General features: G+C 34.4%; 1 protein-coding gene across 1 annotated transcript in view; it reads left to right on the forward strand.

The window, feature by feature from the left end:
* The first annotated feature begins 9,082 nt into the window (after positions 1-9,082).
* LOC126966092 (papilin-like) overlaps positions 9,083-13,429 on the forward strand; it is a 103,646-nt gene continuing 99,299 nt past the window's right edge. The window contains exon 1 of the mRNA XM_050809967.1: positions 9,083-9,572. Coding sequence (XP_050665924.1) covers positions 9,556-9,572 — 17 coding nt within the window. The 5' untranslated portion in view covers positions 9,083-9,555. The remainder of the gene's footprint in view (positions 9,573-13,429) is intronic.

Consider the following 13,429-nt stretch of genomic DNA (forward strand, 5'->3'; position numbering starts at 1 on the left):
GACTGCCATTATGGGAAAAATCCTTTTTTGTAAGCACACAATTTATAGGCACGATGCGTAGTTGCGCGTCTCAATAACACCTACATCTACGTGGAAAATAATTTATCAAATGAAATAGAACGCTGAATAAATCATAATTCTGTTACTAATACCCACATACTTTGACATGTTTCACTCCCTAAGCCTAGCAAGCTTTTATATTAAAAATATAAATAAAATTAAGGTTAAATATATATTGACACAGCTAATAATAAAACAATAAGTAACAGCATAGAATAGCCTATCATTGTAAATGAAAATAAAAGTGTGATCAAATATGTGAGTAACTATATCTCTCTTGGCAAACTATCTAATATATAATAATAATAAAAATATTGACACACTTTTTACACAAATTATCTTGCCCCAAGTTAAGCATATATAGCCTGTGTTATGGGTTACAAGACAATGATATATTTAATACAATACTTACTTAAACATACATAATTTCATATAAACATACATAAATACATTTAAACATCCATGACTCGGAAACAAACATCTATATTCATCACATAAATGCCTGCACCTACTGACAATTCCTGTATCTGACTTTAAATTTGTGATATTGTTTGTAATGTTGTGTTTAACTTTGACTACCTATTGTATATTTTGCGTAGATGACAATGAAATATTATGTGCTTACTGCTTGTATATAGTGACGTGGAGCCGATGTAATTTGCACGCCCTTTTTGGCTTATGTGTTGATTCGTATTGTATTTTTTGTTAACTTTTATACACGTTTTTCAAATAAAGAATTATTATTATTATTTGACGGCCCAAAAATTTCTTCCAACTTATGTAGGTTATAGTTTATAGGTTATCACGGGCTAATATCCGCAACGCGCCTATTTTGCGTGGTGAGGTGGGTGGCTAATCCTGCCAACCCAGCTCCTCACGGTATTGTATCAAACCTCTGATGTCACCCATGACCTCGGGGAGAGTCCTCGGTGACCCCAGGTGTCTCTTCTTCCAACTTTTTTGTCCTCATTTCTATTACTTCTTCGCTGTTCAATTATTGAATGATAGGTTAGTTTATATAGCCTGACAACCTGCATAGCCGAGTGGTTAGCGATCCTAATGAGCTAGAGGTCCCAGGTTCGAATCCCGGTAGGTGCAATAATTTATATGATGAACATGAATGTTTGTTCCGAAGCATGGATGTTTATTTGTATTTATGTTTGTTTAAGTAAGTATATCCTATTAAATATACCGTTGTCTTGTAGCCCATAGTACAGGCTATGCTTAATTTGCGGCAAGATAATTTTTGTAAGAGTGTGTCAATATTATTATCTATCTTATATATATATATCTGCACATATAAAAATCAATTGCTGTTCGTTAGTCTCGCTTAAACTCGGGAACGGCTGGACCGATTTGGCAAATTTAGGTCTTGAATTATTTGTGGAGGTCCAGGGAAGGTTTAAAAGGTGAATAAATTGTGAAAAATGCTGCTAAATTAAATAAAAACAACAAATTTATTTTTCACTTGATGTGTCGATACATAATTTCTATTAGAGAATTTATTGACGCACGGTTTGACAGTTCTGCTGTGAAACAATTTCATTACGATAGCAGGGTGCATATTTTACGGAGTAATTTTTGATGTTATGATATATTATTGACAAATTCATATAAAAACATTATTTTATTTATTATGTAGACAGAACAAGGTCTGTCGGGCTAGCTAGTATATATATAAAAATGAATTGCTGTTCGTTAGTCTCGCTAAAACTCGAGAACGGCTGGACCGATTTGGCAAATTTAGGTCTTGAATAATTTGTGGAAGTCCAGAGAAGGTTTAAAAGTTGAATAAATAGGAAAATACTGCTAAATTAAATAAAAACAACAAATTTGTTTTCCTTTGATGTGTCCATACATAATTTCTATGAGAGAATTTATTGACGCACGGTTTGACAGTTCTGCTGTGAAACAATTTCATTACGACATTAGGGTGCATATTTTACGAAGTTATTTTTGATGTTTATATATTATTGGCAAATTCATATAAAAACATTATTCTATTTATTATATACAGAGCAACGTCTGTCGGGTCAACTAGTCTTGTATAAAAACGATTTTCAACAATTATACTAGGTCAGCAGAAGCTGCAGAATTTCTCTTTAAATTTCTATACGTTAACTGCTTTGTAGATAGCAACATATTGCTATCCCCACAGTAGAAACTACGTAGAGATGACCTTTGCTCTAAATTGAAAGCTAACAACACTGCACGAAGCACGAATAGGAACTTTATACTCTCGATATATATAATTACTAGCTTTTACCCATGACCGCGTTGATCAGTTACTTTGGTCAGTTCTTTTTCATCTTTTAGGATACTTTTCATATAATGCATATACAACGGCTGTTTTATGATACAGCGTATATCCCTTGTCAATGTGGACAGTCTCTAATAGTACACACATCAAAAAAGTCTAAGCAACATGCATGGTATTACAAATTTACCATTTATATTAATTAATTTCTAAGTCTTTATTCACTCAAACTGCATAGGTATATAAACTTTTTTGTTATTGATGACATACTGCCTGGATGTAAAAAAAAAATGAAAGGGAATATGTTTGAATTTAAGTGCGTTTTTATTGCTACGTTAAGTCTAGATTTTATAATTTTACCAACCATTTAAATAAAGTTAGCGACATAATTGAATTGTTAGATATTCTTTATGGAGCGACGTCATTTGACGGCAAATGAAATGCAAAGAGCTGTACGGATGTTGCGAGCGGGAAGTAATCAATCTCAGGTATCTCAGCATTTTGGCATTCATAGAAGTGTTATTTCTCGTCTTTGGCAGCGCTACAATAATACAAGGGAACCCGCTGAACAGCATTCAGACCGTAAAAGGAGTACAACCACTCGGCAAGACCGGTACATACAACTGACTGCAAGACGCCAGCCGATGTTAACCGCTCGAGAGATAAGTTTGAGGCTACAAAATTCAAGTGGTGTTTATGTAAGTCCCCAAACTGTGCGAAATCGACTGCATGAGTATGGCCTACGAGCTCGAAGCCCAATTAGGTGCCCACCAATACGTCACGGGAATCACGCTCGTCGATATGAATGGTGTAGAGAACGCAGAACATGGACCCAGGAACAATGGGATAAAATTATGTTTTCCGATGAGTCGCGATTCGGGTTTAGGCAAGCAAGAAGGGTGCAAGTGTACCGTCGGCCCGATACTGAAAGGCTCAGGTGCATCCAGGAAGTTCATCCATACAGCGGCTCAACACTTATGGTATGGGCGAGTATTATGAACAACAGCCGAATTGAGCTCGTTTTTGTAAATGGAAACATGAACGCTGAAAATTACGTTGAGGATAGTCTCAGACCTTATGTCCATCCATTTACACAAAACCTTTGGCTCCGATTTTACGTTAATTCATGACAATGCGCGTTCCCATACAGCTCGGCGAACCAGTCAATACTTGGCAACGGAGAACGTCCGGGTATTGCCCTGGCCTGCATAATCGCCAGACCACAACCCCATCGAGCAATCATGCTCCAGAGACGTGTTTTGAAGGACTTGGACGGAGTGACAACAACCCAACAGCTGAAGGATTTGCTGCAATTCTATTGGGAGCGAATACCGCAAGATGATATAAACAGTTTCATTAATTCAATGAATAATCGTTGCCGACAAGTTCTGAATAGCAGAGGAGGCCATACTTTGTATTAAATTATCCTATTCTTTCACCATAAAATCATTTTCTTTAGAATTTCATTTTGTTATAAAAATGTTTAGTTGCGTATGTACCTACCTTAGTTTCTGCAGTATATTCTAATATTGTTAATTTCTGTTATTAAAAGAATTAATAAAGACAACAGCTGTTATTTTTACATCATAGGACCCTAAAAATATTATTTTAAAAATAAAATACAACGTTATGTGAAAAACCATCCAAAAATTTAAATTAGTACATGTTGCTTAGACTTTTTTGATGTGTGTATTTCCCTGTCAACTTTGATCTCCTATGTCATCCCCATGTACGTCGAAGTTTCAAAAATGCTCGATCAAATGTAAATAAATTATTTCTTATCAAGTGCCTAAATACAAAGTTTCATGGTTTTATCTTCGATAGTGATGAATTTGCATACAAACTGCCGCATAACAATTAAACTTACATTCACATTTATAGTATTATTATTGTTACTTTTTTAGGAAAATATGGGACGAGACGAGTAGGACGTTCAGCTGATGGTAATTGATACGCTCTGCCATTGCCCATTGGCATCGTGGTACCACCATTACCACCATACCACCACCATTACCACCACCATTACCACCACCATACGTGGCATTGGCTACATTGCAGTGCCGCTCAAGATTATTGAAAAACCCAAAAATTTTGAGCGGCTCCACAACTCGCTCGCGCTCGTCGTCTTGAGACATATAGTCAAGTCTCATTTGCCCAGTAATTTCACTAGCTACAGCGCCCTTTAGACCGAAAAACAGTAATGCTTACACATTACTGCTTCACGGCAGAAATAGCCGCCGTTGTGGTACCCATACTCTAGCCGGCACCCGGCAAAGGAGTCTCCCACTGGTAGGGATTATTTGAAACATAGATCAGTTAGCGGCATATTATATTATATACTTACAGACAATTTTAATGAATAGTGAATTTTTTTTAGTATGTATTAACGTAAGGCCGGGACAATACTTAGGCTACATATTAATATAAACAGTTTGTTATTTTTAAGTGATATCCCTTACTTCTGGGATTAAATATACAGACTTAACTATAACGTTTAAAACATATTTAGAAAAAATACATAACTTACAAATAAGATTACTTAAAACCATTGTGCCTAATCTTGTTAAATATAAATTTACTAATAACCACCAAGAAATATTTTCCTATTGTAATGTCATGTCGATACACTCTAAAATAACACATATTGTAATCTTAAGAAATATGAAAGTAAACAAAATATGAGGAAACTAGCCTACCTTAATAAGTTTTGTCTACCTAAATATAACAATGTATATGGTAAAAGAACCTGTAACTATGTATTACCTAGGATATTAAATACTACCTACTATTACCTGATGATCTAATAGATATATATCTGCAAAAGAAAAATTTCAAATTAAAGCTAACAAAATACTATCTAGAAGCTAATATAATAACCAGGAATACCTATGATGTATATTTTAATATTATTACTATTTGTTATATTAAGTCTTAAGTAATTAAAATAATTATTGTAATGCGAACTTACCGCTCGCACATAAACCTTATAATTTTGTTCATGAAATATACAGACTTAACTTATACCAAAATTCATGTACTATGCGGGACTCGTTTCTCGGTTTCCATCCGGAGCGGTCTTACGAACTGAGCCAACCGTCCGAGTGACGCATCGACCGAAATTTTATTATGTTCAACTCTCAGGTTGTGGCTGCTTTATAGAGTCCACACAGACCACGTCGGGGCCAGCAGCTAGTTTATCTAATAATTATAACTGATTATTTAATATAAACTAAATCAAAGAAGCTCTACAGACTCCAGGACTGCCAGGTTACGACACGCAGACTGGTTCTACCTCTGTACCTCCCTGTGCTCTGCTCTGCACTAATTTTAGGGGATATGATTTTGACAAACTTTGACACAAATTATCTTGCCCCAAACTAGGCATAATAATAATAATAACAAAACTTTATTTCAAAGTAACTAAAGACTCAAAATAATAGGCATAGCCTTACAGTACTATGGGTGCAAGAAAATGAAATATTTATTAAAATATTCTTATTTAAGCATATATAACAACACATGAACATCCATGACTCGGAAACAAACATCCATATTCATCATATAAACGTTTGCACCTACCGAGATTCGAACCCGGGACATCTAGCTCATTATGCGATATCCCTGACCACTGGACTACATAGAAAAGCTGCTACATTATGCACAGAAGCCTTCCATCCTTGATAAATGACGTAAATTAATTGTAATTAGGTCACACATATATAAAAACTTCGGATTATAATACGTACTAAAATAAATATTATCTCACTGCTTCCGGCTGATACTAATTGTTATCTGGAGTGCCGTGTACTCGTGTTTCTGTTACAATCATGCTGGGAAAACAATAATTATTACACTATTAGATAAACTGTTAAAGTCAGGATGTCCTTTACGAAATCCTATGATGTAGAGTTAGGGCTTCCAATCCTGCAGTCTATCTCCAATCTCGGTATTTGCGGGAGCGAAAATTGTCGATCCCGCGGGATCTGAATTCGCGGAATCCCGCACTTAGTAACCAGTATATTCTAATTTAAGGCATTTTTAGGTGAGATAAGTGGTCTCTGCCTACTTCTCTAATGATTTTGATATTCGAGCATAAATATGTATAACAAAAAATAATTAAGTATCTAATAAAAACTTTTATATAAATTGTATTATTAGTGTAAATCATATTAATGTAAGACAACACTCAACACTGGAATTAAAAAACTCAGTTTCATCACCAACATGTGACTGAAAATGTTTATGTCTAGGGTTTCATCCGCCAAACTAGTTCTTCTGTTTGTCTGTAATCCCGCAAATCCCGTGGAATCCCGCACTCGTAATACCGCATTACGCGGGACTTAAAAATGACGCGGAATCTCGGTATTCGAGATCTCGCAATACCAAGATTGGAAGCCCTATGTAGAGTATAAAATTGAAATATCCGGACGACCGAGCCCTGCTCGGATTTTTAAGAATGTACAAAACTTGAACAAAAAAAAACTTAAAGGACATCTGGATTGGATCCGAGTTCTTCTGCTTTCCGGATCACCCAATGTCCCATCTGAGCTATTATAGTCTTGTATATAGTGGCGAAATTTACCTTTGTATTCTAATGTTATTGTAGCTGTTTCTCATTCAAACATGGATAAAAACCATTTTTTTTTAATTGAAACCTAGCTAGATCGATTTATCACCCCCGAAATCCCCTGCATACTAAATTTTATGAAAATCGTTGGAGCCGTTTTCGAAATTCAGATTATATATATATATATATATATATATATACATATACATATATACAAGAATTGCTCGTTTAAAGATATAAGATAATGTAGTGGCAAGTGACTTTCTTGAATGATTTGCTCTATGGTTTTATGTTGCCCGTGTTGAGCCCACGCAATTCCCAGCCGCGAATAGCCACAAATATTGCTACATCCTTATTGGACTATTTGCTTTGTCTATACGCCATAAAAATGATATTATCCTCACAATCCGGATGTGTGGCATTCCTGTACATTGCAGTTTTCATTGTGCGGTGTTTCCAGGACGATACGGGAGTACCTTCAAAAAAAGCGCGTACATAATTCTAAAAAGCCCGCAACGCTCCTGTGATTCCTCTGATGATGCAACAGAATGTCAGCGGCGGTGATCACTTAGCATCAGATGACCCGTACGCGAGTTTATCCTCCTCTGCCATAAAATCATCTGCTACCATTCTGAAAAGTCTCAGGATTCCATTGACGCCTTTCCTGGAATATCTGACTATTATTGGTCAGTAATGTGGACCAAATATATCGCCCACGTCACTGCAAGCCAGCAGGTTGATATATGTAATTAATCTGGATATACCGAGCGTTCTATCAAGTATTCTCTAGGCGCTTCTTTTTAAATTTCCTTCATATTTCCGATAGTTTCTACACTTAGATACTGCAACGTTAAGCCCTTGAACACTGGTATTCACAAGGCTGTGTTATATTTCTATCACTGCTTCATTTGAATATCAACGATATATTAGATGGCTCCAACATATGGAATGGTGTAAAACTTAACCTTGCTCTGTTAGACCCCAGAAGGCTTAACTTTGTTAACCACAAAAAAAACTCGATGTTTTCGCGTAAACACTAAAAAACCCCGCTCTTGAACAACACTCCAAGGCAAAGCCAAATTGACTTCGAAGAAACTGGGCGTAATCACTATATGGTGAGAGAGAGTACTTCAAGTCATCCTCCGAATTCCACCATTGCACCATAATATGATTGAAACAAAGATATCATTAGGTTGTGTGGCGTTTTTCCAAAGTGCAGTATTCAACAAATTTTCTCTCATATCCAGACTGTGGAATGAGCTTACTTACTCCGTGTTTCCAGGTTGATACGATATATGTTAAGCAAGCATTGCAAGTGGGTTATGGGTCGCGTGGTCACTTTACCAGCTCCATGGTGACGTCACATAATGAAGGACGGAGGAACTATTAACCATTTTTTGAGTACTGTGCTTATTTGTTAACAAAAGGTATTAACTTTAATTTAAAACGCATCATTGTGTTTAAGTACTAACGTAACGTAAAGTAGCAGGAGTGACGAATACTGGATACTTTTACGACTATCATGGACGATAAATCTACAACTTACACCAAACTAGGACAATTATAATAAATAAAAAAAATAACTGGTTTCTTTCACACAAAATAAAATCTACCAAAAAATACTTTGCGAATAATTGAAAAAAAAAAACAGTCATCACTGGTAAATACCTGGATGGGTATTATGCTTAATAAAAATAAAGAGTTTAATATTTTAAATACAAAAACTTTTATATACTATGGCACTTTAATTCAAATTATTAATATTATATTCAAATAGGCAATGTATATATTTTTATGTAGTCATAGTATTGTAAATATATTTATAATATTAATTAGATTCTATAAAATACGCAATTATTTTCATACTTTTTAGTGCATATTATATCTATTGTAATAGGCAATGCATATAGGATTTAAGATTAATATTGAACGTCAAAAACTATAACTAACTTAGCAATAACATAATTCATTTCCAGAATAAACTAACTAAATAAAAAATAATCACATTGAAGTTATATTAAAATTTTAATGTTAACACATTAGGAAAAAAATATGTGCAATAACTGATACAGGAAAAAATCACTATTCATGTTTTCGTCTATGAAATTTTAGGTTTTATAGTACAGAGTTAAGATCATAGAACACATTTACATTACACATCTAATTAAACTAAAGTTCGCCAATTTAATCTATTAATTTATAATACATGCTATTCGTTCCAGCTTTCTGTGTAAACTTTCTCCATGCTAAATCTCACACTCTTTCGTACGCGCTGTGTCCTACGAGTACAAAAGGAGTAAAAAGATTTATTATCACGTATGTATATTTTATTAAGTAGATAATCGTCAAATGATTAACACGTTAATAACTTCTTGACAGCAAACTGAAAAAGCTCTTACGTCAAAAGCACATTGTTCACGTGTCGTTCATTAAATTTTCATGAATGGTGGTGGGGACTGGGCGAACACAATATTCTGTGTGGGACTTCAGCCAGTTCACAGTTCATTGAATGTCGGTGCGCCTGCGCGGACTGAGCGCCTCGATAGCGCAGTAGCGGGAAATTCAAATATTCAAATAAAGAACGATCTTTATTTTTTAAATTTGTGCCTTGTCTATTGTGTTTTGTGATTGTTAAAGGAACATTACACGAGGTTTTCGGGTATGCTGTAAGATGACAGCTAGCTTCAGGTATGCCTAGAAAAAAAATCGAGTATTTTATTGTGTCTGTGAAACTCTGGATTAAGGGGATAGAAAACTAAGAGATATAAAATAAAATTAGAACACGGTGATTATATTAGTTAGAATAAGTATGTAGTTGTTTCCATATTTTATGTGTATTTCTTTTAAAAAATTACCCTTAGAAATGGGTAATTTTAGTTTTTAAATCTCTTTGAAATATTTTTTTCGTAATTGTTGTGATTTTTTTATTGTGTACCTATTATTTCATTTATCTTTAATTGTTGTAATTCATACATATTTTTAATCTCAATTTTTGGATTGATATATTTTTAATTAATATTTATTTAAATTATGATAAAAAAAATTGCATACAACATAGTATCTAGTATCTACCCACTTGAACGGTCTGTTTTCGGATATTTTTTAAATGAATTTTACTACTTACATTTACCTATTTCGTTAACAAGCTTTTGTAAGCTTCAAATGTATATTTGTATGTAATGGAATCTTTGAACGTGATTTGCGAGCCCTTCAAAACCTCGGATTAATTTGAAACTTTGCACACTGGTCAAGGATTGGTGTCAATCTAATGATTTATATAGTCTGTCCTAGTATTCTTATTGGGATCTTCGGAATAAGTGTTTTTTTTTGTCCGATACCTGGTAGTCTACTACTACTTGACTATGTCGCGTGCTAATTCGATGTTACTACGAGATTATCATAGTTTCAAGACGAAAAAGACGAAAAAGCAAAATTTAAAATATATATAATAATTTTTTATATTGTATTTTTATAATATGTATTTATTTTATATTGTATTTTATCGTAAAAAAGCGAGGGGTGCTATTTAAGATATCTTTAAAATGTCTCTACTTTTACCAATATTTGTGAAATATTTTATAGCAAAGTGACATGGGGCATTCTTTTTTGCAATAATTTTTTTTGTTACGTAATCACACTATTCGTAGTTTACGCTTATTAAAAAAATATTTTCATTTTAGTTTGGTTTTCTTTCAAAGCGTGTTTTTTTTTTAATTTTTTCTAACTTTTTTTTATATACTTCTGAGACTAACAGCTTTCGATGCGTACACATGCGGGCGGCGGTAATTACATTTGTAATTTGTAACAATAAAGAGTAAGCTATTAAAGTTTTAATTTATTAAAATAATGTCTTAAAGCATCCTTACCTATACTTATGATAATTTTGAAATACCAACTATATTGGATATAAAACTTATAAAATAACGAATTTCACTCAACTTAAACTAGTTTTTTTACTGTCATTATTTGTATAAATAAATATATTTGTTCGGAATCAGTTCAGACTAACTTCACAAACATCAATGTTTGAGGCTTCCTGAGAGGTTTAGCCTATTCCTAAATAGTCTATAATATTGTTTATAAATCAATAAATATAAAACCAAAGAGACGTATAGTTTGACATATTGTTACAATAATACGCCCTTACAAATAAACTTCGCATAAAGTTATAACTGAGAATAAACCTATAAAAAATAAAAAAAATAATATGCAATATGTTGACTATATCGCTGACTATATCGCTGACAACAGTGTCAATACAACGATAATTCTGGCCTATCGACTGACATCCCGTGCCACTAAATTAATTAAAAAATATGATAATTCTGAAGTTTTCCGAATTTCAAGCAGCCTTGCAAATAAACGCGGGAAACGTTATTCGCCCGAGTAAACCAATCGTAAGCGAAATGTCTATTTTAATCAAATGTTGTGAGCCTTCTTGAGTGTTTCAAATAAAATTGGCATAACGTTATACCTGCGAATAAACCAAGAATATGCAAAATGTTTACAAATAGACATTTAATTTATTGAATTTGGCGCAATTTTTCGGAAATCCATAATTATTCAAATGTTGTGAGCCTTCTTGAGTGTAAATTCTGCCAATATTCGTCTTCAAACAATTCGACACGTGTTTCGCCTCTACACGAGGATACCTCAGGAAATGTTGACTCACCGAACTCTGGCATGAGACTCAAAGATGAAAGTTAAAGTAAGTTTGAAGACGAATATAGGCCCAAATCAACACTCAAGAAAACTCAAAACATTTGGATAATTATGGATTTCAGCAATACAACGCCTACTTCAATTAATTTTCAACTGTCTGTCGCGGTTTATGAGATACAGCCTTCTGACAGACGGACAGACAGCAGCTTGAATTGTCGGGGACCCAGTTCTCTGTGAACGGCTGGATCACTTGGCGTTGCGTAGAGACGTGTGTCTTCTACCGCATTTATCACGGGGAGTGTTCCGAAGAGTTGTTTCACCTGATTCCTGCCGCCGAATTCCACCTACGCACGACACGCCACAAGTTAGTATATCATCCTCACCACCTGGATGTGTGGCGATCCTCCACAGTGCGATTTTCAAGGAGCTTTCTTCCACGTACTACAAATCTTTTGAATAAGCTTCCTTGTGCGGTGTTTCCGGGACGATACGACATGGGTGCCTTCCAAAAAAGCGCGTACACCTTCCTAAAAGGCTGGCAACGCTCTTGTGATTCCTCTGGTGTTGCAAGAGAATGTGGGTGGCGGTGATCACTCGTTTGTGCTCCTTTAAAAAAAAGACTGACCTGTTTTTTAATAAAATTGGTCCCCTAATACACATTTTTAGTATAACACAACATCAGTAATAAGTATTTCGGGAATATGAAATAGATATTCTTAAGAATCCAGAATGTATATTTTGTTTCCCACAGGATGCGAAACAAGGTTGGGCTATCGTAAATAATGTTTGCAATAATAAACAATAAGTGACGTCATAACTCATTCTTTACGTTATCGCGTTATTAATCCTCGCTTTTACAGTAAATAGTTCCAAGATAATATTAAGACAAAATAATAATTTTGCTTCCTTAAATATAGGCTTTTCCTTATTAACAACAGTAATTAACAACGGTGACATTGCATTTGATGAAAATATTCTTCGTGTTAATCATCCATTTTGTTTATTTATAGCGCCTCTTGCACATCGGAGTGTTACACAAAACCAGCCGAGTGCGATTTGGACTCGCGTAAGAATAGTCCCGTACGCATCATCAAAAAATATCACGTTTGTGGTATGGAAGCCCCCTTTAATGTTTATTTTATTCCGTTTTTTAGTATTTGTTGTTATAGCGGGCAGCAGGAATACATCATCTCAGAAAACTTCAACTGTTTATCGCGTCATGAGATACAGCGCGGTGACAGCGGACGGATAGACAGCGGAGTCTTATCTTGATATCTATAGAGCTTACTTAGACTTTGCTCAGACTTTACTTAAGTTAAACTTAACTGAGTGTGATAAAACGCGAACTTTACTTTTGAATTGTCTGTCTTAGTTTAAGCTCAGTATATTTTCAGCTGTCAATAAAAACTAAATCAATGAAAGAGGGTGGGAGTTTATGAGGAACAAACATAAACTTGTTATGCCTACTACTCGGTTAAGCCGAGTTAGTAAGTCTTTTATTGGGCGATGTATATGCTTCTACAATATGATCCCAGAAAATGTACAAATCAAATGTGTTACGAAATTTAAAAGAATTGTTAACAACGGTTGTGTAGGAAAGGTTAGTATAGCATAAACGATTGTCTTAATGATACCATAGACTGGGAATAAAGCGAACACCCTCAGGCTCTTTAACTATTAATGCTTATTATACGATATTTCATTGTAATCCATATTTTTATTAAAAAAAAAACCCATTGCGGGCGCAAGAATTTTCTTGCGCCCGTTCTTCTCAGGTCTGAGGCAGTCTATTTTGAATGGGTGGTAGTTTTTGACGTTCAATAAGTGATTTTGAATCCTATTTTGAATAAAAATATTTGAATTTGGATTTGATAAACTCCCAC

This window comes from Leptidea sinapis, chromosome 9 (genome assembly GCF_905404315.1).
Source record: "Leptidea sinapis chromosome 9, ilLepSina1.1, whole genome shotgun sequence".
Classification (NCBI taxonomy): domain Eukaryota; kingdom Metazoa; phylum Arthropoda; class Insecta; order Lepidoptera; family Pieridae; genus Leptidea; species Leptidea sinapis.